Source organism: Lissotriton vulgaris, chromosome 1_1 (assembly GCF_964263255.1).
Source record: "Lissotriton vulgaris chromosome 1_1, aLisVul1.2, whole genome shotgun sequence".
NCBI lineage: Eukaryota > Metazoa > Chordata > Amphibia > Caudata > Salamandridae > Lissotriton > Lissotriton vulgaris.
Window position 1 is genome coordinate 655,914,515 of NC_141685.1, and position 26,267 is coordinate 655,940,781.

Sequence of the window (26,267 nt, forward strand, 5' to 3'; positions counted from 1 at the left end):
GCTACTGTAAAGTGCCTTATACTTACACATAGTACAAGAAATAAGATTCACTTTCCAAAGTGGACACTTTTATATGGACAACTTCCTTGGGACCTTTCACTTCAGCAAATGCCTCCAGAATATCAGTGACCCACTCTAAAATGGCTGCCCGCAGTTATCACTGCTCTGTAATTGAATCCCAATCCAAAATGGCCATGACGTCATCACATGATGACATCATACACTCGTTGAGGCCACCCACACACTTTGCCAATCTCACTGCTGAGTCAATATGATGCACGAGCTTCAACAAGCTGATCATGCTCATGCCACTCCCATTGAGATAACCATCCAAAATCCTCCTCTTACTTATTCAATGCCTCTTTACACACCTTGCTGTAGTCACTGGGAGTGTGTCCGGGTCCTGTTTCCACTCAAGGTGTCACTAGGGCAATACTCCTAAGTGACACAGAGCAGTCTGCGGTCAGTCTCTTTACCATTGACAAATAACACCTCATCCGTTTTGAGGTGTATGACTTAGCTTCTTCCTACCATCTGTGTTGCCAAATTTGGATGTCGACCTCAGTTACAAATCAAAGAAAGGCTGTGAAACGGTTCAAGTAAGGTACTATTTATTCAGACACCTCAGCGTTCATCAACTGCCCAATGGCCTTCCAACATTCCATCTCATTCCATCTCTAACATTCCAAAGAGGTGACCATGACTACACAGCCACAGCATATGCTCTGCCCATCCTAATGGTTTTGGGGATCCTGTGCACCAAAATATTCTGTCCCTCTGTTCAGAACATTTAGGGGCTTACTGCGAGTCACGCAGATTTTGGTGTGATAATACTACAACTGGTAAAGACTGATATTCTTCAAGGAATTGAAGTTTAGATTTACAAAGATGCAGAAGGAAATACAGGGATTCCGTTTGTTGTCTTGGCTCACTGAATTAGTTTAGTTACATTTATGAAAATGATAAATAAAGGTTTTTTTTTAAAGTGTTTGTTAAATGATCCCAGTGGTTCTTTAAAAGATTTGAATAGTTTCTTGTGAGAACCTCTTCTATTAATTACCGGATCAATTCAGTTGGCAGCACTAACTGCAAAACTGAGACCTTGCCCTCTCTACGTCTATAAATTCAGAGAACTGTGGTTCAGAGTTTAATTGAGTTGCTAATGCTGTGCCGTGCTTCGAGTCACTGGGACACGCTTGTGAGGACTACCTGAGGACAACTACTGCAGAAGCTGTCATTCCAAGTGTGCGAGAAACTGCGCAACCCCAAAACCCTCCAGTACCAGCGTGCACCACTGCCTGCCGCTCCAGATTTCATCCGGAGCTCTCAGGCCTCATTACTGTGCTGAGGGGGGCCCCTGCAGCTCGGGCCCCCCTGCACTGCGGTGGCTGCGGAGGCCTGTGTTACGCCCCTGTGTCTGGCCCAGAATGGTGAGTTGCAATGTATCGGGGGAAAATACTGAGGGTGCAGACAAGCACAGGCAGAAACATCTGGGGTAACAAGTGGAGGCTCAAACAAACTCTCCCAGGGGAGCACAGGGGAGAGGTAGGTGAAAGGTACACAGTGCTAACATATACGTCAAGTTCACAGGGCCAGGTCATCGTTTTGGGTGAGTTGCTCAAACAGGTGAAATTGGTCACTAATGAAGGTATCAGACCTCTTCGTAGCCCTATGCCACGCAGCTGCTGCCAGAGCCTGTTCTGCCTTCCACTGCAGGTTGAGGACTCTTTTAGCAAGCAGGATGGCCATATTGGCAAAGTGTGTTCTCACCTTGTGTCATCTCCTACCCTTGAAGATGCCAAGGGTTCTAGCCTCCCACGTCTTAATGTCAGTAAGGTCAGTAATCTCTTGTAGCATGGTGTGGATAGAACTCCACTAAGAGGATAGGCCCTGGCAGGACCGTAGCATATGCTGCAAATCAGCTGCAGACAACCGGAACCAGGGGCAGCTAAGTTGTGCGTTGGGGAAGTAGTGGTTAACCTGTTCTGGTGTCAAGTAGGTCCTGTGTAAAATAGAGATATTTGCACTTTACCGAACCTCAATTCTTCAAGATGTTCGAAAGTGAGATGCCCTTTATTTAATTTATTTTGAGAATTCAAAATGTCAATTAATCAATCAATCAATCAAATATATCTTTATTCGATTCTTAAAAGACAATCATAAAAGAATACATAAAAATATTTCATTACAATTCATATTAATTCATTTACAGTTTATCAGTGCCATACAAAAAAGAATTCACAGTATCAAGGTACAATTTCTCTAGGTAAAATACATTACACGGTTAGAGTTTTTCTACTGTACATAACTTTTTTCAGAAACAATAAAATTGTCGCAACGCATAGATGATTATCCAAATATTGAATGCGTAGAAAAGCCAAGCGGCATTGCCGAAGACCCATCTCTCTCAATAACGGCAATAAAACACTACGCCTGATTAGGCTATAAAATTTACTAAATAAGAGAACATGCATGGTACTATGGGTCGAAACACCATCACAGGGACAGGGCGATAAATCATGCGTCCAATTATTTATTGTTGGAAAGCTCACCAATCTGTGGAATATTCCAAATCTAAAACGGTATAGTAAAAATCTATCATAATTGCCAGCGACATGAATCAGATAGGGTTGAATAGTAAAAGCAGGACAGTGGGTTTTAAAACCTCCGATGTCATTCTTAAAGAATCCAAAAAAGCCAAACCCTCCTTCTTCAAGTTTTTTACGTGAGATGCCTGAGATAGTAAGAGGATTTACAAAGTATTCCAACTTTCCTATATCTGTTAGAAACTTACGTACATAGCTCAGCCATGGTATCCTCATAGCCCCTTCTAATTTAAGAATATCTGTCAAGATATCTCCGTTCAACTTGGTTTCTTCTTTAGTCCACAGCCCGTGCCATAGAAGCACTGGCTCAAGCTTAATCAGGTCAGATATATAAGCAAGTCCCAATTCTGCATGGCAGTTATAATTAGGAGTACTCTTCAGGACTGCGAGGATAAAGTTCAGAAACGAGTTCTCAACTACCTGGATGGGCATAGGATCTACAAAGCCCCATACCCCGCTACCATAGGTTGCACCAGAAACACATTTGGCTTTGTAGATCTTAATTAGCTCCACTGGTGGTCTAGTACCCAATATGTCATAGTGCTCCTCTAACCACACAGTGCCCTTCAACAAGATCACAAGGATGAGTGGTGGGAAGCCTGAATCGACAAAAGCCAAGTGCACCAATTATTGACAAAGGATATGTGTACCATTCGGTACCTGCATCCTGTACCTTGGGTCAATGACTGGGTGTAGTCGGCCGGTGGGCTTTGTATATTCCCTCCCCAAAAGTGAGACAAAGGGGACTAGATGTTGCAAGGATGGGTCATTCTGCCAGAATGAAAGGGGCAGAGCCGTTCCCTGTCCCACTTACATTTCAAAGGGGCTGCCTCCAGCACATGCACGAAGAACTTGAAACCAGCCTATTGCAACTCCAGACCCCAGAGCCTAAGAAGGGGAAGGAAGGAAATTCCAGAACTAGATTTGGGGTGAAGTCCAGCAGTTTCTCCAACTTTAACGGCTGACACCAAGTACACATTGTGGATCCTTAGACCAACGCTTTAGTACTCTCCTGGACCTGTGAAAGACTTCAAAAGAACTGCCTTGGACTCCAGAGGACTGCCCTGCTGCTTGAGTCTACCTTGCTGCTTCAAGGAGAGAGGACCACCTCCCTGAACCCAGGACCTCCAGAATGACTCCAAGAATCAGTTGGCTGAAATCCTGGTCGGAGCTACTGGGACACAACAAGCTCCAGAGGCCTCCATGCAAATGCCCAACTGACCTGCCACACTAGACCTGCCTGGTCCTGCAAATGGACCTGCCTGAGCCATACTGGCTTCTACTGGAATGTGGTCCTGACCCCCAAGAGGTGCCCCCCAGATCCTGGACCCTTGGCTGGCATCTGAATGAGCTCCTCCTACCCAGCTGAAGATTTCACCAAACTTCCAAGTGACACCAAGCTCAGCAAATTCTCGCAACACAGCTAAAAGTTTCATTGGAATCAATGTCAAGCGACCCAACGCCTCGCTGCACAGCCTCATTGGAATAGACACCAGACAACCCGAAGCCTCGCAAAGCAATGCACGCAAAGCTCACAACAAGGACACAAAGTGCAATTCTCAGGAGGATAAACTTGGTTCTATGCCTGGTCTGCACTCGACTGCGTTGGCCTGAACTTGTGATTTTGGCAAAGTCCATTGTGACTAGAGGCCTATTACAATCACATTGTGCTTTTAGGCGCTACTTTCACCTAAAGCTTCGAATTGCATATAGCTGGTTCTACTGATTAGATTTTTTATTGTTTTGGTCTCAATTTAGGAACCCAATATGAAGGGTCCAGAGACCTGGTTGGTGTTCTGTGGTTACTGCTTACTAAGTCAGTGTGTACCAAATCATGTAAGAAAGAAAAATTTCTTTCTAGAGTCCCCTCACTCACCGGGGTTGCCCCACGGTGACATGCTTCATCATTGGGGACATCCCAGTTCTCTACGAAAAGGGGCGTGCTGCGACAAGGCGACTACGCTGGAGCACTGGTTTTGTGAGATGACTATGTGTGGTGTAAGTGTGGTGATGGTGGAGTGGGTGTGAAATTAAAAATACCGTGCTAGTGGGCCTCAACAATTTATTTTGCTCCTAGTGTGGTATAAAATTAAAAAGGGGTAACACTGTATTCTAACTTTAATTGAGCTAGATCAGTGTTATGGTCGACATGTTTCAAGCTCCCCCAAGCTTTTCATCAGGACCATACAGGGTCCAGCCCTGTATTTCCACTCCTATATTCAAATGAAAAAAGTGTTTTATAAAAATAAATACTAATTATTTATACTGTACGCTGTTAATAATAAAACATGCGTGTTTTTCTGTACATACGGTTTGTAATTTACTCGAAATGCTGTAAAAGAGAATAACAGTTGTTTAGTGGCAAACACCCCCTTTCAAAAAAAGGGGGGGAAAAACAACTCACATGCATCTCACTTCATCTAGGGCGTGGGTGTGCCCTGGGCACCATACTGGTGCGTGCTGGTTTTCAAACCGGTGTGGAAAAATAAAGCACTGTGAATCAAGTGGTTTAGTGGTTTCACACACAAGACATAAGACTTAATGTGACTATTGACATGACACACAACATATACACACATAAAATAACATGGCAGATGGTATATTTACATAAACGAGTGTTTGGTTACACTCCATGGTCTTAGGCAAGGGCAGGATCGCCTCGTGGAAACATTGCTGCAAAAGGAGGTTCAAGGTAAGGGTTATAGTGCTCCTTTTCTATGTTTCCCTCAAAAATAGCTGGTATCATAGCGATATAGCATCGTTTTGCACTTACTTCCTATCGGCAAACCCGCTCGGTACTACCTGATAACTCCTCACCCGACCGCATACTGAAGCAGAATGGGATTGCCGGTGTATTTGGATACATCGCGCTTCCGGGTTGCCGGACCTTGTCTAATGACTAGAGCGTTTTTCTTGGCGGCCATCTTAGGAGTATGTCATCGCGATCGACGCGAGTATTTTGTAATTCCGAATATAACATCGGAGTTTGGCCGAATTTAGGGATGCAAAATAATTTAGAGTAATGCTCGGTAGAGGGGCATACTCGTAATTTAATTTAGAACACAGGTTTTTCCGGGGACGGACGGATGATATTTTGATTAGTTCTTTGGAAAGGAGTTATTTTGAACTCAACCATATGTGTTAAAACGTGGTTTTAAACACTGGATTGGTGTTTTGTTTCATCATAAGTGCTTGTACCTGTTTTGTTTCAAAGGCAATGGAGGGTGGGGTTTGAATGATTGTGGAAAAGCTTACAAGTTTGTTGAGGAATAAGGTACCTTTATTGTACAGTTTATATACAATCATCTTGTATGTCAGTTTTTCTTCCTGGGAAAAATTTAGAGTTTCAAGAGCATCTTTGGAAATACTTTCAGTTTTTAAAAATTAGAAAATTAGGCATCTGTCTTGCACAGATTTTTTACAGCAGGCCTAGGGTCGAAAAGCCCCCCATGGGATTTCGTCATTGAGTCCCAGGGTGTCAGTATGTAAGCGAAACACCCATCTCTGTTCTCTTTCATGGAGGATTCTTTCCAGGTTGTCTCTATTTTTCACTACCTCTACGACTACCCAGGTGAGATCATTTGGTGTGTGGTTCTGTTCAATGAAATGGGTGGTCATTCTGGTTGTGGCTCGTTTGCACCTTATGTTACTTCTGTGCTCCACTATGCGGGTGCTGACCTTTCTAGTGCGAGAGCGAGTGGGAATTCCACACCCCACGACATGTGGTGATAGAATGCTGTCAATTAGCATTATGTGAAAATTTCTTCCGTTTTGAATCAACTCTATATAAACAGCAACATGGGACCAGCATGGGCAGTACTTTCGCGCCGAGCATAGCCGGACTGTACGTCCATCAGCTGGAGAAAAACAAAATACTGAATTAGAGGAATCCCCACAGACACCAAATCCTGGAATGGAAACGCTATATCGACGATATTCTGTTGATATGGCAAGGCACAGAAGAAGAAGCACAAACTTTTCTGACTAGGCTCAACAGACAGGATCCTTTCCTGAAATTTACTTGCTCAATGAGCAAGACTGATTTGGTTTTCTTGGATCTAAATATACATGCTGAGTCCGGCAAATTGGTAACAACAACTCATTTCAAAGAGACAGCACGCAACTGTCTCTTGGCCTTTGACAGTTTCCACCCTTGCCATCTTAGACAAAACCTCCCATTTGGGCAATTCCTTCGTTTACGCAGGAATTGTAGCAAAAAATCTGACTACCTAACCCAAGCGGAGGACCTGGGCAACAAGCTGAGAAACAGGAAATATCCAAACAAACTGATAAAAGAAGCCAAGAAACGAGCTGCAAACAATAATAGGGAAGCCCTATTAGAACCAAAGGAGAGAACTCAACCTGAGAACAACAGACCCATTTGCATCACTACATTTAATCAGGTTTCTGACACCGTGTCCAAAATAATCAAAAAACATTGGCCAATACTCAACAGCGGTGGACTAACCATACCGACCCCAATGTTCAGCCATAGACGGGGGAAAAACTTGAAAGATTTTTTGGTACATACCCGTCCCATACCAACAACCCAAACAGTAAGATCCCAACCACTACCGAATGGACATTTCCCATGTAACAATTGCAGCGTTTGTCATTTGACGTCCCCAACCAAAACTATAACCTTTAACAATACTACGAAATGGGAACTGAGAGGTTTTTACAATTGCAACACCAGTGGAGTGGTGTACCTGATAACTTGCACATGCAACCTACACTATGTGGGAATGACCACTAGAAAGGTCAGCACCCGCATAGTGGAGCACAGAAGTAACATAAGGTGCAAACGAGCCACAACCAGAATGACCACCCATTTCATTGAACAGAACCACACACCAAATGATCTCACCTGGGTAGTCGTAGAGGTAGTGAAAAATAGAGACAACCTGGAAAGAATCCTCCATGAAAGAGAACAGAGATGGGTGTTTCGCTTACATACTGACACCCTGGGACTCAATGACGAAATCCCATGGGGGGCTTTTCGACCCTAGGCCTGCTGTAAAAAAACTGTGCAAGACAGATGCCTAATTTTCTAATTTTTAAAAACTGAAAGTATTTCCAAAGATGCTCTTGAAACTCTAAATTTTTCCCAGGAAGAAAAACTGACATACAAGATGATTGTATATAAACTGTACAAGAAAGGTACCTTATTCCTCAACAAACTTGTAAGCTTTTCCACAATCATTCAAACCCCACCCTCCATTGCCTTTGAAACAAAACAGGTACAAGCACTTATGATGAAACAAAACACCAATCCAGTGTTTAAAACCACGTTTTAACAAATATGGTTGAGTTCAAAATAACTCCTTTCCAAAGAACTAATCAAAATATCGTCCGTCCCCGGAAAAACCTGTGTTCTAAATTAAATTACGAGTATGCCCCTCTACCGAGCATTACTCTAAATTATTTTGCATCCCTAAATTCGGCCAAACTCCGATGTTATATTCGGAATTACAAAATACTCGCGTCGATCGCGATGACATACTCCTAAGATGGCCGCCAAGAAAAACGCTCTAGTCATTAGACAAGGTCCGGCAACCCGGAAGCGCGATGTATCCAAATACACCGGCAATCCCATTCTGCTTCAGTATGCGGTCGGGTGAGGAGTTATCAGGTAGTACCGAGCGGGTTTGCCGATAGGAAGTAAGTGCAAAACGACGCTATATCGCTATGATACCAGCTATTTTAGAGGGAAACATAGAAAAGGAGCACTATAACCCTTACCTTGAACCTCCTTTTGCAGCAATGTTTCCACGAGGCGATCCTGCCCTTGCCTAAGACCATGGAGTGTAACCAAACACTCGTTTATGTAAATATACCATCTGCCATGTTATTTAATGTGTGTATATGTTGTGTGTCATGTCAATAGTCACATTAAGTCTTATGTCTTGTGTGTGAAACCACTAAACCACTTGATTCACAGTGCTTTATTTTTCCACACCGGTTTGAAAACCAGCACGCACCAGTATGGTGCCCAGGGCACACCCACGCCCTAGATGAAGTGAGATGCATGTGAGTTGTTTTTCCCCCCCTTTTTTTGAAAGGAGGTGTTTGCCACTAAACAACTGTTATTCTCTTTTACAGCATTTCGAGTAAATTACAAACCGTATGTACAGAAAAACACGCATGTTTTATTATTAACAGCGTACAGTATAAATAATTAGTATTTATTTTTATAAAACACTTTTTTCATTTGAATATAGGAGTGGAAATACAGGGCTGGACCCTGTATGGTCCTGATGAAAAGCTTGGAGGAGCTTGAAACATGTCGACCATAACACTGATCTAGCTCAATTAAAGTTTGAAATACAGTGTTACCCCTTTTTAATTTTATACCACACTAGGAGCGAAATAAATTGTTGAGGCCCACTAGCACAGTATTTTTAATTTCACACCCACTCCACCATCACCACACTTACACCACACATAGTCATCTCACAAAACCAGTGCTCCAGCGTAGTCGCCTTGTCGCAGCACGCCCCTTTTCGTAGAGAACTGGGATGGCCCCAATGATGAAGCATGTCACCGTGGGGCAACCCCGGTGAGTGAGGGGACTCTAGAAAGAAATTTTTCTTTCTTACATGATTTGGTACACACTGACTTAGTAAGCAGTAACCACAGAACACCAACCAGGTCTCTGGACCCTTCATATTGGGTTCCTGTATTGCATATACTGACTGGAGGCCTACCTGGTTTGGTCTAACCTCCTTCTCCCTCCATTTTTTGTTTTTGGTCTCAATTTATTCATTAAATCATAATATGTTTTTTTAAATTGGTTTGGGATTTTTCTTGTGTTGTGTTTTTACTTTATTACCTGTTGTGTCCTGCATAAATGCTTAACACAGTGCCTCTAAATTACGCCTGACTGTTTTTTGACAAGCTTACAAAGGGTTAAACACAAGTGAATTTAGTGACTTTTGTGGTTCACATTGGCAAGGATTGTGGTTGTTGCTTTAGAAGGGTTTCACGACCTCAACCAATTTCTCACAATTCCATTCACTAGGTCTAAGTGTTGGGATCAGTTGAAGCCCATGATAAAAAAAGTCTGCAGAGGATAAGAAAATCGTAGCTCCAATACATCAGCTTTCTGATGGGAGATTATTCTGAACAAAAAGATGTTTTGGTCTAACCTTCAATAATAAGATGGGAAGTCTGCCCTTTCGGGGGAGGGGATGGGGCCAGGGAGTCCCTTACACAGAAAAAGCCAAGCATCAACAACCAGGTTCTTCTAATCAAGCGCAGCTACCATTTAAATCCTGATTATGCCCCAACACCTTTTTGTGGGCTTGGGAGGAGTCGGTAATGAACAATTGGGCTCTTCAAATAATCCCAGAGGGAGATGTTTTCTGCCTAACAGACTTGACTGCAGCTCCAGTCAAGTCTGTTAGGCAGAAGGAGGCTCTTCTGAGCGTAATTCAAAAACTGATACTAAAAAGTTCGATTTTTGAAAGTACCCTGCAACCGTCCTATTTTTGGTGGCATATCCAACTGGGCAATTCAGACCAATTTTGGATCTGAAGTCAGTGAATTCATTCATACCTCAAAGAAAGTTCGAAATAGTGACTCTACAAATGATCCTTTATTTTCTATCCAAGAGAGACTTTTTAACATCTCTGGACTTGAGAGATGCATGCCTACATGTGTCAAGTCATCTGGCTTTTCATAGGTTTCTGGGGTTTTGTGTACAAAAGGAACACTATTTGTTTCAGGTATTACCATTTGGCCTCTCTTTTTCTCCAAGAGTTTTTACAAAAAGTTGGCTCCTCTTGTGGGACTTTTGCATTGTTCCTCTTATTTTCAAAGACACAGCTGCATACCTTGAAAGTATGCATGATGGTAGAGAATCATGGAGTTTTACAAAATCTGGAATAGTCTCACCTAGTACCATTTCGAAACCTTTAGTTCATTGAGGTGCACTTCAGGACAGATCTGTGGAGAGTGTGTTTGATGCAATTAAAAATAAAGACTTTAATATGGGAACAGACTTAGCTATTATTGAATTAAACCTGACTGCCAGACAATGGCTACGATTACAGGTCTTAATGACATTAACAATCATGATTATTTCTTGGGCCAGATTCCACATGCACCCACCTTTTACCATTTTAGGGTCCCAATTCTGAGAATTTCTAGTAAACCATTCCTGTAAATTCGGACATGATACAACAAATGCTGTGTTGGCAGAAGATGAGGAACTTTGAAAAGGGGTCTCCTTTCTGCCCTCTCAGTCTCTAGAGGTATTGTCAATAGATACCAGCGAACTGGGCTGGGGAGCTGTTGTGGGAGAGGACACTGTGCAGGGTCTTTAATCAGTGTAGGAATCAAATGAGTCTTCCAACTGGAGAGAAATTAAAGCAGCCCAGCTGGCATTAATGAATTTTTTACCCCAGATGTTTCAGCAGAAGGTGAAAGTCAGGTCGGATAACGGGTATGTGGTCTGTTATGCAAACCATTAGGGGCATTCTCGTGTTCCCTCTTTGAATGTATTAGCGAATCAGAATTGCCGGTAAGCAGATTAAACTTGTTATCACTGAGGGCAATTCACCAGCCAGAAAATCAGAATGTACAGGCAGACCAATTGAGCAGGATATTTCCAATATTATCCTCAATGTCATTCAAAAACCCAGGTTTTCAGAAGTTGGTAAAAAGGTTTGGTGTTCCTCAGGTAGATCTCATCGCCACAAGGAAAATGTAGCTCTTCAGAAATATTGCACTATTATTCTATCCTCCAAGCTTGGACCTTGGATGCAAGGTTATTCAAATGGCTGGAAGAGTTGACTTATACTTGCCCTACAATTCCATTCATTCAGAGAGTTCTAATTAAGATTAAACAGGACCAGGCATCGTGCTGTTCGTGGTTCCATGTTGTAGCCGTCGTCCATAGCTTCTCCTGCTTATACAAATGGCAGCATTCTGCATTGGAAAATTCCTCTGGATCCCTATCCATTGACATATCTTCAGATTACACAAGCAGGATTGAGTCAACTTCAATTGGTGACTTGACTCTTAAAAGGTTAAACCTGGAAGCTAGGAGTTGTATTCGGAGATAGTATTGTTAATTCTGCAGTCTAGGCGTCCTGCTACTTTAAAAGCTTACTCCAGGCATTGGAATGTGTTTGAAAAATTGTATGTTGTGAAAGTTTAATCTATATTGATAAATCAGGGTTCTAGACTTTCTAAGGAAAGGTTTTGATCTGGTTTAACGAGTGTCTACGTTTCGGCTCCAATCGACGACAGTGAGAGCAAGTCAAGCAACAGAGTGTGAGCCTTTTGCTCCTTTGTTGGCTAGATTGCTGAAAAGTGTTTTTTAAAAGAGGCCAGTATTTAGATTTCCAGTCCTTCTTGGAATTTACATTTTCTACCATTTGAGCCTTTGTATCAATTGCCATTGAAGTTTCTTATGATCAAGGTTGTTTTTCTAGTGGCAATCACTTCAACTAGAAGAATAGGTGAATTAGGATTTATGTTATGTTCAGAACCTTTTCTGAGATTCTTTTCTGACAAGGTGGTGCTTAGACGAGGACCTCAGTTTATTCCAAAGTTACCTTCTTCTTTCCAATGTTCAGAGGATTTTATACTTCTAGTTTTCTGTCCAGCCCTGGAGTCTCGAGAGCAACAGCTTTTTTCATACCATAGATGTTAGAAGGGCCCTCTCACTTTATATGGAGAGGATGGTGGTTTTCAGAACACGTGATGCATTGCTTGTAACTTTTGGATTGCCGGGGCAAGATTAAAAACTTCTAATGTACTGGCGGACTTTCATGTTCTGATTGCATTTTGTTAATTTCCAGGGTTTACAGCATTGAAGTTATATAAATCATAATATCTGATTATGGATAAAATGTATTCTAAAGCAGGACACACAAAACTGTACCGGGGTAGAAAAGAGGTTAAAGAGCATTCGGCCAATACGGAAATGTCTAATGTAAATATACATGAGCTGTCTCTGCCCTTGAAGTCCTCCAGTTGGTGTGCAATTGATGCACCTTAACCTGGAAAGTAGAAGGTTACAATGTACAGAAAAGTTCAACCTTGCAACAGAAAAGGCTGTTATTTCGTGTTGTGTTTTAGAGTTATTCATTATTGTGTCCCAAGAACACTGAAGGGTACAATCACTGCTGTGGGACTGGACAAATACCACACGTCTATTTCTGACCAAGCTAAGAACAGTCTCTTTTGCGTCATCACCTGTCTAAAGGTTTTTCCATTTGAAATGGACCAGAAACAGCAATGAGTCTTTTCCTCTAAGCAAGCAGGGTTGTAGAGCACAAAATCCTCTTGCACCTCCACTAACACATAAGTACATGCTTTCTAGACTCAAGCTGCAAAAACTCGGGTTATACCCCGGTCAGATATGGATGGATGAATGCACCTAAAATTCATACAACCAGATTCTAAGAGGACTAATTGAAATTGGGGGTCACTGCGGAATAAAAAGAAGCAAGGGGAAAATAAATATGCTAGGGAACTATAGGGCATATTGTATTCTCTCCTATAGGTCCTTGAATTACTTGGTACCTCTTTATATAGAACTCAACTCCCAAACAGGATGACAGCACGCTCAGTCTGGAGGTTTGATTCACTGATTCATGCACTGCTGGGATTTGTGGTTGACCCCATCGACGCATGTTCGAATCTTCGTGGGTCACCTATCTTTGACCTTACAAAGAATGACCAAATCAGGGGCGTAACATAGGCCACTGCAGCCCCTGCGGCGCAGGAAGGTTTCCAAACTTACAAGCCCCGCCAAATAATAGATTTGAGATGTGGGATACTCAGGGGCCCCTAATCACACAACTTTGCATTATGTCACTGAGTAAAATAGATGCCGTGAGTTGGTCAATTATAACCATCAGTTAGCTGTCACTGGCGCCGAGAGTCGTCACCGGGGATAAAGCTTAGCTCTAAAAGTACTCCTGTTATGTTAAATGTATATGTTCGTTACTGCAATGAAATCATAGCATTATTTTTGAAAAAGTGAAGGATATAAAATATGCCAGTTATTTACATCTGCTGTCCGAGGCTCAACAGCCATGCTTGCTGCCTACCTGGTAGTTCCTGAGCTCCGCAATCTTTTCATGCTGCACCGAAGAATCGCTCCAAATAAGATTGGCGGTTTCATCTTCATCCGGCGTCTTTAAAAATACCGCCTCCTCTATGACTAGTCGAACTGTATGAAACAACCACAATAATGAAAACGTGAACATGCAGCGTTTCATTTCCCTCTCGAAACAACAGCCTGCAAATACACGTTGTTTACGTGTCTGCTAAGCTCTCTATCAATTCGAATTTTTAATATATTTTACATTCTTTTGCGTTCAGAATCACAATTGCACATAAATATTTTATAGTTAAAAACATATATATGAGAAACATTCAGTGTGCTGCCTAAATGTTCTAGTATATGCATGCACTGCAAGAGCAGGGCATGTTTTAATGAGCACTGGGAACTCGAGGGATCTCTCCCAAGGTGCACTGGAAGCCATAGTGACAATGTAATTAGAATCCGATCCTTTGTTCTGCTTTATTCTCGGAATGAGGGTGCCAGAAAAATAGACAGCATATGTGCAACAAATGCAAACTATAACTGAAGCCCTAGAAAGATGCATGTTTCCCTTATTTTAGATCATTTATAAACATTACAATGCATTGAGCCATGTTCCTTGTAAACAGTTTTCTGTTCCTTGCTTATGTACCGAATGTGAATTAATCCATTGAATCGGGATCTCAAAAGTATTTGCATTTTATATTTTATGGATATTTTTATGGCTCAGGTTTGTTTAATAATGTTTACATAGGCTAAGAATTAAATAGTGAGGGCATGTTGGCCAGGAAATATTATTAATTATTTATTAAGTTGACCAAAGAGGCAATCAAAAACAAAGTTCCCTTCAAAACAAAGGACGTGCCATTTATACCAAGTCGTGATTTAAATCATATCCAATAGGTCCAATTTGCAAAGAAAACTGGATTTAATTAACTATTCTCAGGGGGTTAATTTATTCTTGCATCCTAGACCACACATGTGTTAGTTCACAAAAATATAAGCAAAAAAAGGTGCACAATGTAAAAAAAAACACTAGTTCATTATTATGTGCAGAAAATAAATCTGCTTGTTTCATGGACAAAGTACACAGCGCAAAGATCATATGCTCAAGATCCCTTGAATAACGCAGCCATATGAAAGATTTCTCATTCAAGAAATAATTATGGACATCTTACCAGTAAACAAGTTACCTTGAAGTATGTAAGCCACAAGCATAACTAAGTGTTTGGCAAAAGCCAGGATGACAGTGCCTACTAGGTAGACAGCTGCATGACAAACCTTGTTGGCTGGGGGGTGGGGGGGAACTAGTTAGGGGAATTCCAATTGAGTAAAAGGTAAGGTAAAACGAGAGCCAAAATATGTCAGGAGAATCAAATTATGCCATAACAGAAGCAGAGTTTGCCAGATACCATGGTGAAGTAAACAAAGAGCAGAGCGGAGACTCTGTATCCCTCACAAGCAGGCAAAGAGGTGGTACAATTCTCATGGTAGCCAAACTGTGAGGCAACCCACTCCCAAACCCCTACCAGTCCCACACTATATGTTTTCGACAACAGCACATGTGTCCAACTTGCCCCATCACACTGTGAACAATCCCAACATGGAAAGACGTTAACCTGCTCCTGCACTCCAACCCCAAGAATATCTTCAACTCCTTCAATGTCATCACAATGTAGATGACATCCTATCTACCAGTCTGTCTACTATGAGATTCTGAATTGATGAGCAGCTTCCAGCCTCATGGCCAGAAAACATTGCCTGAGGTCACAGTGACCTTATATCGGCTGCTATTGGATGCTGCATGTTTGCACAGATTGGTGGTTGCATCTGCTGTTTCTATTGGATTAGGGTTAGTGTTCTCATTGGTTGGGTATTTGAGAGTACTGATTGGTTCCTGGGTCAGTGACTCTATTGATGTAGGGTTTAGGGTTTGTGATCTGATAGGTGGATAGGTTTAGGTTTTCGGATTGGTTCCTGGGACTGGGCTTTCTATTGAATGTAGGGTTTAGGGTTACCTGTATGATTGGCGACTGGAACAAAGGTTGGAACTAGGTTTGGGACCAGGGCTGGAGTTAGCATATTTATTGGACATAGGGTTTAGGGTTTCCTGCATGATCGGTTGCTGGGACTAGGGCTAAGATTAGGATTTCAATTGCATGTAGGGCTTAGGGTTTCAGGCCTGATTGGAAGATAGGACTAAGGATGTGATTGGCTGTAAGAGACTTGTCTACTATTGGTTCTAGGGCTTGGGGCTAGTGTTGTGATTGGTTAGGGTTAGGGCTAGGGTGTCCATTTGCTGAAGGGATCACCAGATGCATAGGGCTATTCCAGCCTAAGTCTCAGGGTGTCTCAGCCCGGGCGTCGAGGCCAAGGGTGGAGAGAACAAGGATAATTCAATCATTTAATCAATCAATCAATGCATTTGTAAAGCGCACTACTAACCCATGAGGGTTTCAAGGCGCTGAGTGGGCGGGGGGGGGTGCTACTGCTTGAAGAGCCAGGTCTTGAGGAGTCTTCTGAAGGTGAGTAGGTCTTTGGTCAGCTGAAGGTGAGTGGGGAGGGTATTCCAGGTCTTGGCGGCGAGGTAGGAGAAGGATCTGCCGCCAGAGGTCAATCGTTGGATGCAGGGGACAGAGGCGAGGGGGAGGCTGGCGGAGCGGAGTTGGCGGGGGGGCGTAGAAGCTGAGTCTGCTGTTCAGGTATGCTGGTCCGGCGTTGTGGAGTGCTTTGTGTGCGTGGGTGAGGAGCTTGAATGTAATCCTCTTGTCGACGGGGAGCCAATGCAGGTCTCTCAGGTGGGGGGTGATGTGGCTGCGGCGGGGGACGTTGAGGATCAGTCGGGCGGAGGCATTTTGAATGCGTTGTAGTCGGCATAGGTGTTTGGCTGGGATACCTGCGTAGAGTGCGTTGCCGTAGTCCAGCCTGCTGCTGACGAGGGCTTATGTTACCGTCCTTCTGGTTTTGGTTGGGATTCACTTGTAGATCCTGCGGAGCATGCAGAGGGTGTTGTAGCAGGAAGAGTCGACGGCGCTTACCTGCTTCACCATGGAGAGGGAGGAGTCGAGGACGAATCCTAGGTTGCGTGCGTGGTCGGTGGATGTCGGTGCTGTTACCAGCGTGTTCGGCCACCACGAGTCGTCCCATGCTGATGGGTGGGTCCGAGGATAAGGACCTCCGTGTTGTCCGAGTTCAGCTTCAGGTGGCTGCTCCTCATCCAGTCGGCGAAGGCTTTCATTCCATCATGAAGGTTGGTTTTGGCAGTGTGCGGGTCCTTTGTGAGGGAGAGGATGAGCTGGGTGTCGTCGGCGTAGGAGATGATGTTGAGGTCGTGCTGGCGGGCCACTTGTGCGAGTGGGGCCATGTAGATGTTGAACAGCGTTGGGCTGAGGCATGAGCCCTGGGGTACGCCGCAGATGATGTCGGTTGCTTTGGATCAGAAGGGTGGGAGGCGGACGCTCTGGATCCTGCCGGCGAGGAAGGATGTGGTCCAGTCGAGGGCCTTTTCTTGGATTCCTGCTTCTTGAAGGCGGGTCTTTAGTGTGCGGTGGCAGACCGCGTCGAAGGCGGCTGACAGGTCCAGGAGGATGAGGGCAGCTGTTTCGCTGTTGTCCAGTTGGCGTCTGATGTCGTCTGTGGCGGCGATGAGGGCTGTCTCGGTGTTGTGCAAACAAATCCATCTAAAGACAAATACATCAGCACCTCGTTTCACTACACCTCAAAAACAGGACATAACCCGCACACCACCAAAACAAAATCTCTCAAGTGCAACACCTCATAACACTTTCCAACACCAACTACAAACATACACCCACCTTTCAGAATACACCCAAATGAACAAACTCCAATGCCAAACTTTCTTTCTTCCACCCCACTTAACACACATACAGCAACACAGCAACTCTCTTGTAACCGCCTTTCATCAATTGGTCAATTCAGAACCTTACTACATGACCCACATATTGCACCACCACCCCTAACTCATACTCGCACAACAAGGTTACACTAGGATAACAGCACAACACACCAACTCACTATCAACCTCTGTCTCCACCACCTACATATGGACACCCATCAAAATGCCTTCTTAGCCGGCTGGACGAGGAAGCCTACAACATACTGCTCACTCTTCTACAAAATCACACTATCGCCAAAGCACATTTTCTAAACTATCTACCAATAAATGCTTGATCGCTCTCTAAAGCAAACATTACATCTACGACCATCTCACTGACACAAAACCTGACATACTATTTATAACTGAATCATGGTTAGAAGATGATATGGCTCCAGTCCCGCATGAAGCTGTACCTCTAGGCTATGAAACTATCACCCAAAATCATGTAGGCAAAAAAGGAGGTGGCTTAGCTGTTGTGTTCAGGTAAACATTACATGTCACTGAAGCGGATGGCATCCCCATAAAAGATTGTGAACCCCTTTTCACCAGATGCATCCTACACCATCTTCCTCCTTTAACTTCCTGCTTCTTAACAGAGCTTCACCTAGCAATGCAATATTCCCAGTCACACGTCTAGACACTGTTTCAAACCTGATAACACTACACTCCAACCTATGCATTCTGGGTGACCTTAACATTTGGTTTGACACACCCAAAATGACTATTCCGAAAACAAATATCTCTGGCCTAGATGCACTGAACTTGCATAAGATCGTCCACAAACCCACACACATTGCTGGGCACATCCTAGATGTCATTTTTACAAATACAAAACAAGTTACCTTTCAAACAATGACTCCGGTCACATGGTCAGACCACATTTGCTTGCTTTCCAACATAAAACAACACTAAGCAACACACCTAAAACCACCTTACATGCATCCACCTACCTACTGTTGAACAAATTGAATGTGGAACAATTAGGAACACAACTAAATGTAAATGTATGTATACTTGTAAAGCGCACTGTTACCCCATCACTCAGGGCATCCTGGCCCTGTATACCGCTGGGGAACCCGTCCTGGCTTTCCCTGTGAGAGGGCACCCACAAGGTGAAGCCAGGTATCCCTGGCGCTGCTAGGGCCATTGAGGAGATTAAGCAAGATATTGCCCAGAGTTGCAGAGTGGGACCCATGGTAGGCGTAGGCACCTAGGCGAGAATTATCGAGTCCGCGGACATTGACCCATGACCCTGCCCCGTCGGGATTTGAACCCTGGTACCGGGCCGACCTCTGCTTCAGGGTCTGCCGCTTCTAACCAGTGAGCCACACTTCTCCACAACTAACATCCAGTACAGATCTGGACAAAATTAATTCTGTTCAAAACTATATGAGTGGCTACAGGAAGCTTTTGATATCCTGATACCACTAAAAACCACACAACAGAATAATAGAAAACAAGCACCTTGGAGAAATACAGGCACAAAATAAATAAAACATCAAATTAGAAAGCTGCAATATGCCTGGCTCAAAACAAACACCAATTATGACAAAGTTTGCCTACAGAAAATTAACAGATTATACAGGGGAGCTATCAAAAAAGCTAAGAAAAGATGCTGTTCAGAAATAATTCAAAATGCTAAATGTGCAAATAAAGAATTCTATAAAATTTTCAATGAATTTCATAAACCAAATTGCCTAGAAGTAGCTCATCACATTACTCAAGATTTCACATACAAACTGGCTAATCATTACACAGCCAAAGCAGACACGCTGGACTCATACGTAAAACAAAGACAAAGTACCAGTACCGTCCCTTTCCCAAAACAACAATCCAAAGCCTGTCCATTCCTTCTAACACATTTCACGCAATGAATTTATGGACCTGGTCAAAGCAAACAAGCCTGCCAGCAACCCTTCCGACCCATGTCCACCGCAAACTTTCAAGACAATTTTTCTAACAACCTCTGCTGCCACTCCAGTAGGAAGAATCATCAAAAATTCCTTAACTACCAAAATATTTCCAGAAGGACTCAAAAAGTAATACATACACCCAATACTGAAGAAAACAAACTTGTCACGTTGAACCCTCACAAGTTCAGACAAATTAAAAATGGACCTTTCCTGGGCAAACTGACAGAAAGACCAGATTTCACCCAGATGTCATAATTCATTGAAGATAATGCCATACTTTCAGACCTCCAAACGGGGCTCTGTCAAGGAAGAGGCACAGAATCTGCTTTCCTTGCCATATGGGATGACCTGAAGAACACATTTGACTGCAACAGGGTTGCTGCGTTGCTTCTCTTGAACCTCTCGGCTACCTTTGACACTGTTGACCATGACACTCATACAAAGACTCTACGAAGCGAGCATAGAGGGGACTGCTCTAGACTGGGTCACATCCTACCTTCGCAACAGAACTAATATCATCCATACACCCCCTTACTCATCCAAACCACACATCACAAAAGCAGGGGCCCTTCAAGGAACTATCATCTCGCTTATGCTTTTCAATATCTACATGAAGTCATTACCGGCACTGATCAATCAACTTAAACTCATGTGCTATAACTAAGCAGATGACACGCAAATACTCCTTCAACTGAAATGCCGCAAAGATATTGGAAACTCACTAATGTTCAGTTGTCTCAGAGCAGTGGATCCATGGATGACGTGGAGCCATCTCAAATTAATTGCTTCCAAAATGGAAATACTCACATGTGGCGATTGGAAACATTATGACCCGCTTGCCGCATGGCCTAATGATCTGCGAACACTGCCTAAAGTATCAAAGGTGGTAAGAAACCTCGGAATGACCATGGACTCCAACCCATCAATGAATACCCAAGTAGACAAACTAGCAAGATCAAACTTTGTCACTATGAAAACTCTGCGACTAATCTTCCCCCATTTGGGATTTCCCCACAATGACCAGGTTACCATCTCCTTTGTTCTGTCCAAACTCGATTACGCAATAGCCTCTACCACAGATCACCTTTAACAAACATTAAAAGATTACAACAGATTCAGACCTCGGCTGCCAGACTACTCTTACATATAGAACTGCATGACCACATCTCCACTGTCTTGAAGACCTTGCATTGGTTACCGGTTGCTAGAAGAGCTGTGTTCAACCTGCTTAGTTTCATCCACAAAGCAATACATGGAACAGGACCGCTCTTCATCAGGAATAAAATCACCAAACACATTTAAAAAAAGAACCTCCGCTCTAGAGTGGCATCTTTCCTCAAAATACCAACGTACAAGAAAAAAAACATGGGTGGCACATCCTTCTCTGTTTAAGCAGCTAAACTTTGGAACTCTTTACCCCCCCAACATATGATCCACTGATACAGAACCACCATACTCAAACAGAAATATACAGCATATCTCTCTGTATATAAGCATTTATTTGTACTATAGAGATGTACCTATATATGTGTGTTGCTTTGTATAAACGTGTAGAATAATTGTTTAAAAAAAATATAGATGTTCATTAGTTCTGCTTAACAAATGTACATATTACTGATAGTTACCTTATTCAATGTTTTTACAATGTATATAACTGAATGCATAAATAAGAACATCTTTTCATCTACAATTGCTTTACTATTGAATTACAAAAACAAAAACTCAATAAATAAATACAATTGATTTAAAGTACAACAAAACTCGAAAGCCAGAGTGTATTTAATGCACCTTTAATCTACATATACTACCTTCCTTTATGCATCTACATACCTTCCATGTACTTATGGATCTATTTACTTATTACTTTCTTCTAATTCAGTATATCCAATGCACTACCCTATTTCTCACCCTACACCGCTCTCAATATAGCCTCTACCTCAACTCTATGATTCATCTCAAACCTCTTTCTACAATTCTTTCCAATGCACTACCCTATTTCTCACCTTATACCTCTATCAATATATCCTCTACCTCGACTCTCTCATTCATCCCAAACCCCATACCACTACTATTATCCCCAAAATATCCCTTTCTAGACTCTTCCCTACTCTACCCCTCCTTGCATCATCTCATATCTCTTTTACTATTCCGATCCCCCAAAACAAGCCTTTTTAAACCTTTCCCTCTGACTCTTCCCCCTCCACCTCTGTTTTACTCATCCAAGCCTCCTCCTACTGCTATGAGCTCCAAAACTAAAAACAAGTTCTAAATCCCTCCCTCAACTATATTTTTCAATCCCAATAACAGACTAACATGTCCACTACTCAAATTAATTTAATATTTCACTATTCTAGTTCACCACTAATCTTTTATGGGTTCCAGAGTAGTGTGCTGCTCACCGAAAAAGCGCTTCAACACCCCAAGAGCGGTAGGAAACGTTATATAAATGCTAATCCTTTTTCTCTCTTCTATCCCTCCACTATCCTTCTCAATCCAAATAACTAACATATACACCACTCAAATTACTTTCATCTTTCGCTACACAAATTCCCCACTAATCCTTTATGGGTTCCGGAGTAGCGTGCTACTTGCCAAAAAGGATTTTCAATACCTCATCAAGGGTAGTAAGAGCTATATAAATGCAATTACAATACAATACAATACTTCAATCATGGAAATCCTCCAGCGAGATCACCTTACACCACTCCTCAAGATTGTCAACACCATTGGCCTGCAATAAAACTTCCCAGATGACCTCCAGAGTGAAAAGATTTTGGATAACTGACAAAACCAGCTGCATTGTGATCCTCCTCAACCTTCTAAAGCTTCCTAAGCAGTCGGCCACTTGAAACTAATCCACACACTGGAAAAATGCATGGGCTTCTCCAGCAAGATATAGCAGTGGTTTATTTCTCATACTACCAACCACATCAGGTTCATCCAGATGAAAGTCTTAAGGTGCCTAAAACCAAACTATTGTGCTGCATCAGGTGCCTCGTCATCTTCCGTCTCTCCATGGAACACCTTGGAACCTTAGTTACTGATGAGAGCATCAACATCCATCCACAGCCAATACACACAATTCTAATTGAAAACGTGCTTTGCACATGACATTGACTCAAACCCTGTCTCAAATTCATTTACAACTGTCTGTCCAGTGCCTACCTAAACCTAAACCTACTAAAACAGCATTTCCAATATTCGCCAATAGCAACAAACAACCATAAATTCAAACATGATTCTTCCAAATAAACCTGGACGAATATATGCCCCAGTAGACAACGAAATGTTCTTTAAGAGTCACCTTTGACACCACCCCTCTATCAACAAAAGCAAAGCAGCATGATATATTCAGCCTTAGCCATCACCCAAACGTTTAGCTTATCTGTGTAAATATGTATGCTTGTAAATATGCAATATTTGTAAAGTGCAAAAAGGGCAGCAGAGTTTTAGTTTGAAGAGACAAGACATTTTAAATTAGCACTTAGTTTTACGCAAAAACAGGTGCACCCACAACACTGACATTACTTATTGGATGGTAATATAACCACTTCCTGGACCACAGCTCCACATATTGAAAAGACAAGTACCAACCACAATGAGACTCAGTCATTGATATATAACTACCAGTTATCCTGGCTGGACCTTGTTAGTAATGAATATCCAAAGTCCCAATGAAACAATGGTTAAGCGCTGAAACATATCAAATCAAAAACATTTTGGGGTAAATAAACATGTATCTTTTCTTTTTAACCTTGAAAAGTGATGGATAAGATTCATTATTGCATACAAAGCAAATCCATTCGCCACATTATGACGCAGATGGTTATCAGTCAGCCTTAGCATTAGAAGCACCACCACAACCCTTTTCATGTTTCTAAAATCATCATTGTCAGGTAGGTATATTTTCACCACATGAGGTACCCAGGATGATAGCAGGGTAGGTCTCAAACCTTGGCTAAACAGAACTCCTGCACACAATGATTTGAAAAAAGGAAAATATTTTCAGGGGCATTTGGCACTATGTTTCAAGGCACACCATAAGTAATCAGCACAACTATCTGGCAAATATAGCATCTTAGAAATTGAGAGCTGGAACACATTTGAACTAAAATGTACTAACAATAAAACAGGCATTTTAATTTTGGCTGATGATGATAACAGTGAGGTTAAACCCTTGTCTTTTCCTCGCATTATCCCTTTGTGAATACAATTCACTAAGATCATCGAGATGATCTTTTAGGGGACTTATTTGAAGAGCATTAGCATGCCAACTCATGGCCGCTGCACAGTGCTAGGACCTTCAAGACATCAGTCTGAAATTAGCATCAATTTAACACTGACTTGTGAGTGATTCTAAAACTTGCCTTACGTTCCACTATTAAAACTGGATAGGTTCCTCTTGTTGTCTGATGGTCTAATGATGAGGCCTGACCTCCTTATCAGAAGATGACAGCAACACAGTCTTAGAGATGCACAATGCAACTAATTCAGTTAAGTAAAACTGCAACCCACGACACTGTTCTTATATTATGGTAGAATATTTAGACTATAATTACCATATTTTATTTCACACCGCTGCGTCAATCGGAATGAAACCTAGTGAAGCAATAGGGCTGATATCTGTTTACTACAAGAATGATTGGTATACTTTGGGTGAAGTTTTAATAAGTGAATTTATTACAGCTTTAAGATGCAGTTACATATTCACCATGATGAAGAGAAAGAATACAGGGGTTACACATTAAGCATACTCTGCTAAATTTCCTTGATGCAAAAAAATAAGAAATCGACTAGGAAACACAGAGGGCATTGCCCTTTAGACAAACATTCCCTGAAAGCTGTTCTAAGAAGAGATATGCTTGATTATCATAGGCTGATCGCTCTCTTCCTTTAACTGTAAGCACAGCAGTACACCCCCACCCCCTTACTCTTCATAAGTTCTGTATATTTGTAAAGTGCACTATTACCTGCAAGGGTATCTTGGCACTGATCAGGTGTGTGCCTAACTCTGCCTAGGGTAGGTTGTTTCATTGAAAAGATAGGTCTTCAAGTTTTTGCGGAATTAAAAGAGAGGAGGAGGCTTAGATGTAGAGCGGGAGACTGTTGCATGCTTTAGGAGTTATGTAAGATTAAGCCCACCCTCCTGAACTGGTTCTGTATAGGTGTGGGGTGTGTGTGAGTAGGAGTCCTGTGGAGTGGAGGTGTCTAGGAAATTGGTCGAAGGAGATGTGATTCTTCTGATAGGTAGGGTCTAAGTTGTATAGTGCCTTGAATGTACATGTGAGGAGTTTGAAATCACACGGTTTGTGTAATGGGAGCCAGTGGAGGACCCTGAGGTCTGGTGTTATGTGAGTTCTGTGTGGTAAGTGAGAATGAGTCTGGCTGCCTATTTCTTGATGGTTTGTAGTCTTCTAATGATTCGCTTTTGGTCCCAGTGTAGAGGGTGTCCAACTTGCTGGTGACTACGGCCTGAGTGACAGCTTTTCTAGTGATGCATGGGAGCCATTTGAACATCTGCCCTAGAATCTTCAGGGTATAGAAACAGCTTTAACTTGTGCAGTCAAGTCCAGATTGCTGTCGATGATTACTCCATGGTCCCTGGCATGGGTGGTGGGTGTGGGTCCCAGTTCGAATGGCCATTAGTTGGGCACCATGGTGAGGTGTTGTTGTCGAAAATCACTATTTCTGTCTTTTCGATGATGAGCTAGTGGCAGTTGGTTTTCATACAGTTAGCGACTTCAAACATACAGGCTGTGAACTTGTTTCTTGTGTTGTGGGTCTTGTCTGAAATGGGAAGTATGAGAATGGGAGGATGTTGATGTTGTGCACAGAAGACATTGGCCAGAGGGATCATGTATCCGTTGAAGAGGGTAGGATGTGCGATGAACCTTGAGGCAGTCCACAGATGAGTTTGCGGGGCTTAAGAGGAGTTAGGTACCAGGCTGATGGTGTGCATAAGAAGATCTAGCAGAGAGTGTGTCCTTGGGTGCCAATCTCATGCAAGCGTTTGATGAAAACGGAATGTGAGACAGTGTCAAATGCTGCAGAGACGTCCAGGAGAATAATGACTGATGTGCTTCATCTGTCAAGAATCATTATGATGTCATCTGTGGCTGAGTGCTGTTTTTGTACTGTAATTGGACCTGAATACAGACTGCATGGCGTTGAGTAGCTGGTGGTTGCTGAGGTGGTTGGTGAGGCATCAGCTTATTCGTTTCTTTAGGACTTTTACCGGGTATAGTAGGGGGGAGCTAGTTCTGTAGTTGGGAACTGTGGCGGGTCAGCATATAGTTTATTGAGCAGGGGCATGACAGTGGCATGTTTCCAGGTGTCCATTAATGTGGATGTGTCGATTGAGGTGTTGAGGATGGGTGTTAGTGCTTTGCTGATTAATAGGAGTCCTTTGGTGAAGGCGTAATGAGCAAGGGTGGGGTCCCCGTGTGGATGGTTTTCATGGTAAAAGCAATTTTGATGGTGGTGATGGCAGGCCGCAAGGTCTAGGTTTGTTCTTGAGCCCTGATGAAGTTTGGTTACAGTGGTGACTGGTTCAAGTTGATTGTCAAATTTGCCATACATGGAGGTGATTTTGTTACAGAAGAATTTTGAGAGCTTTTTGCAAATGTCTTGTTAGGGGGTGATGTTGCTAGAGGTGGCAGGAGGGACAGCAAAACCTTTGATGATGGCGAAGACTTTCTTGCAGATGTTAGTGGCAGGTGTCGATGCAATCTGCAAGAGGTGTGTGATAGGTGTTCCATACCTGATGTTGGTTGTATCTTAGGACTGAT

At 42.7% G+C, this 26,267-nt stretch overlaps 1 protein-coding gene across 1 annotated transcript in view; it reads right to left on the bottom strand.

Moving 5' to 3' along the window:
* The window catches only part of TTLL7 (tubulin tyrosine ligase like 7), a 1,104,754-nt gene that overhangs the window by 683,437 nt on the left and 395,050 nt on the right, over positions 1-26,267 (bottom strand). Inside the window, exon 6 of the mRNA XM_086936338.1 lies at positions 13,673-13,794. Coding sequence (XP_086792464.1) covers positions 13,673-13,794 — 122 coding nt within the window. The remainder of the gene's footprint in view (positions 1-13,672; positions 13,795-26,267) is intronic.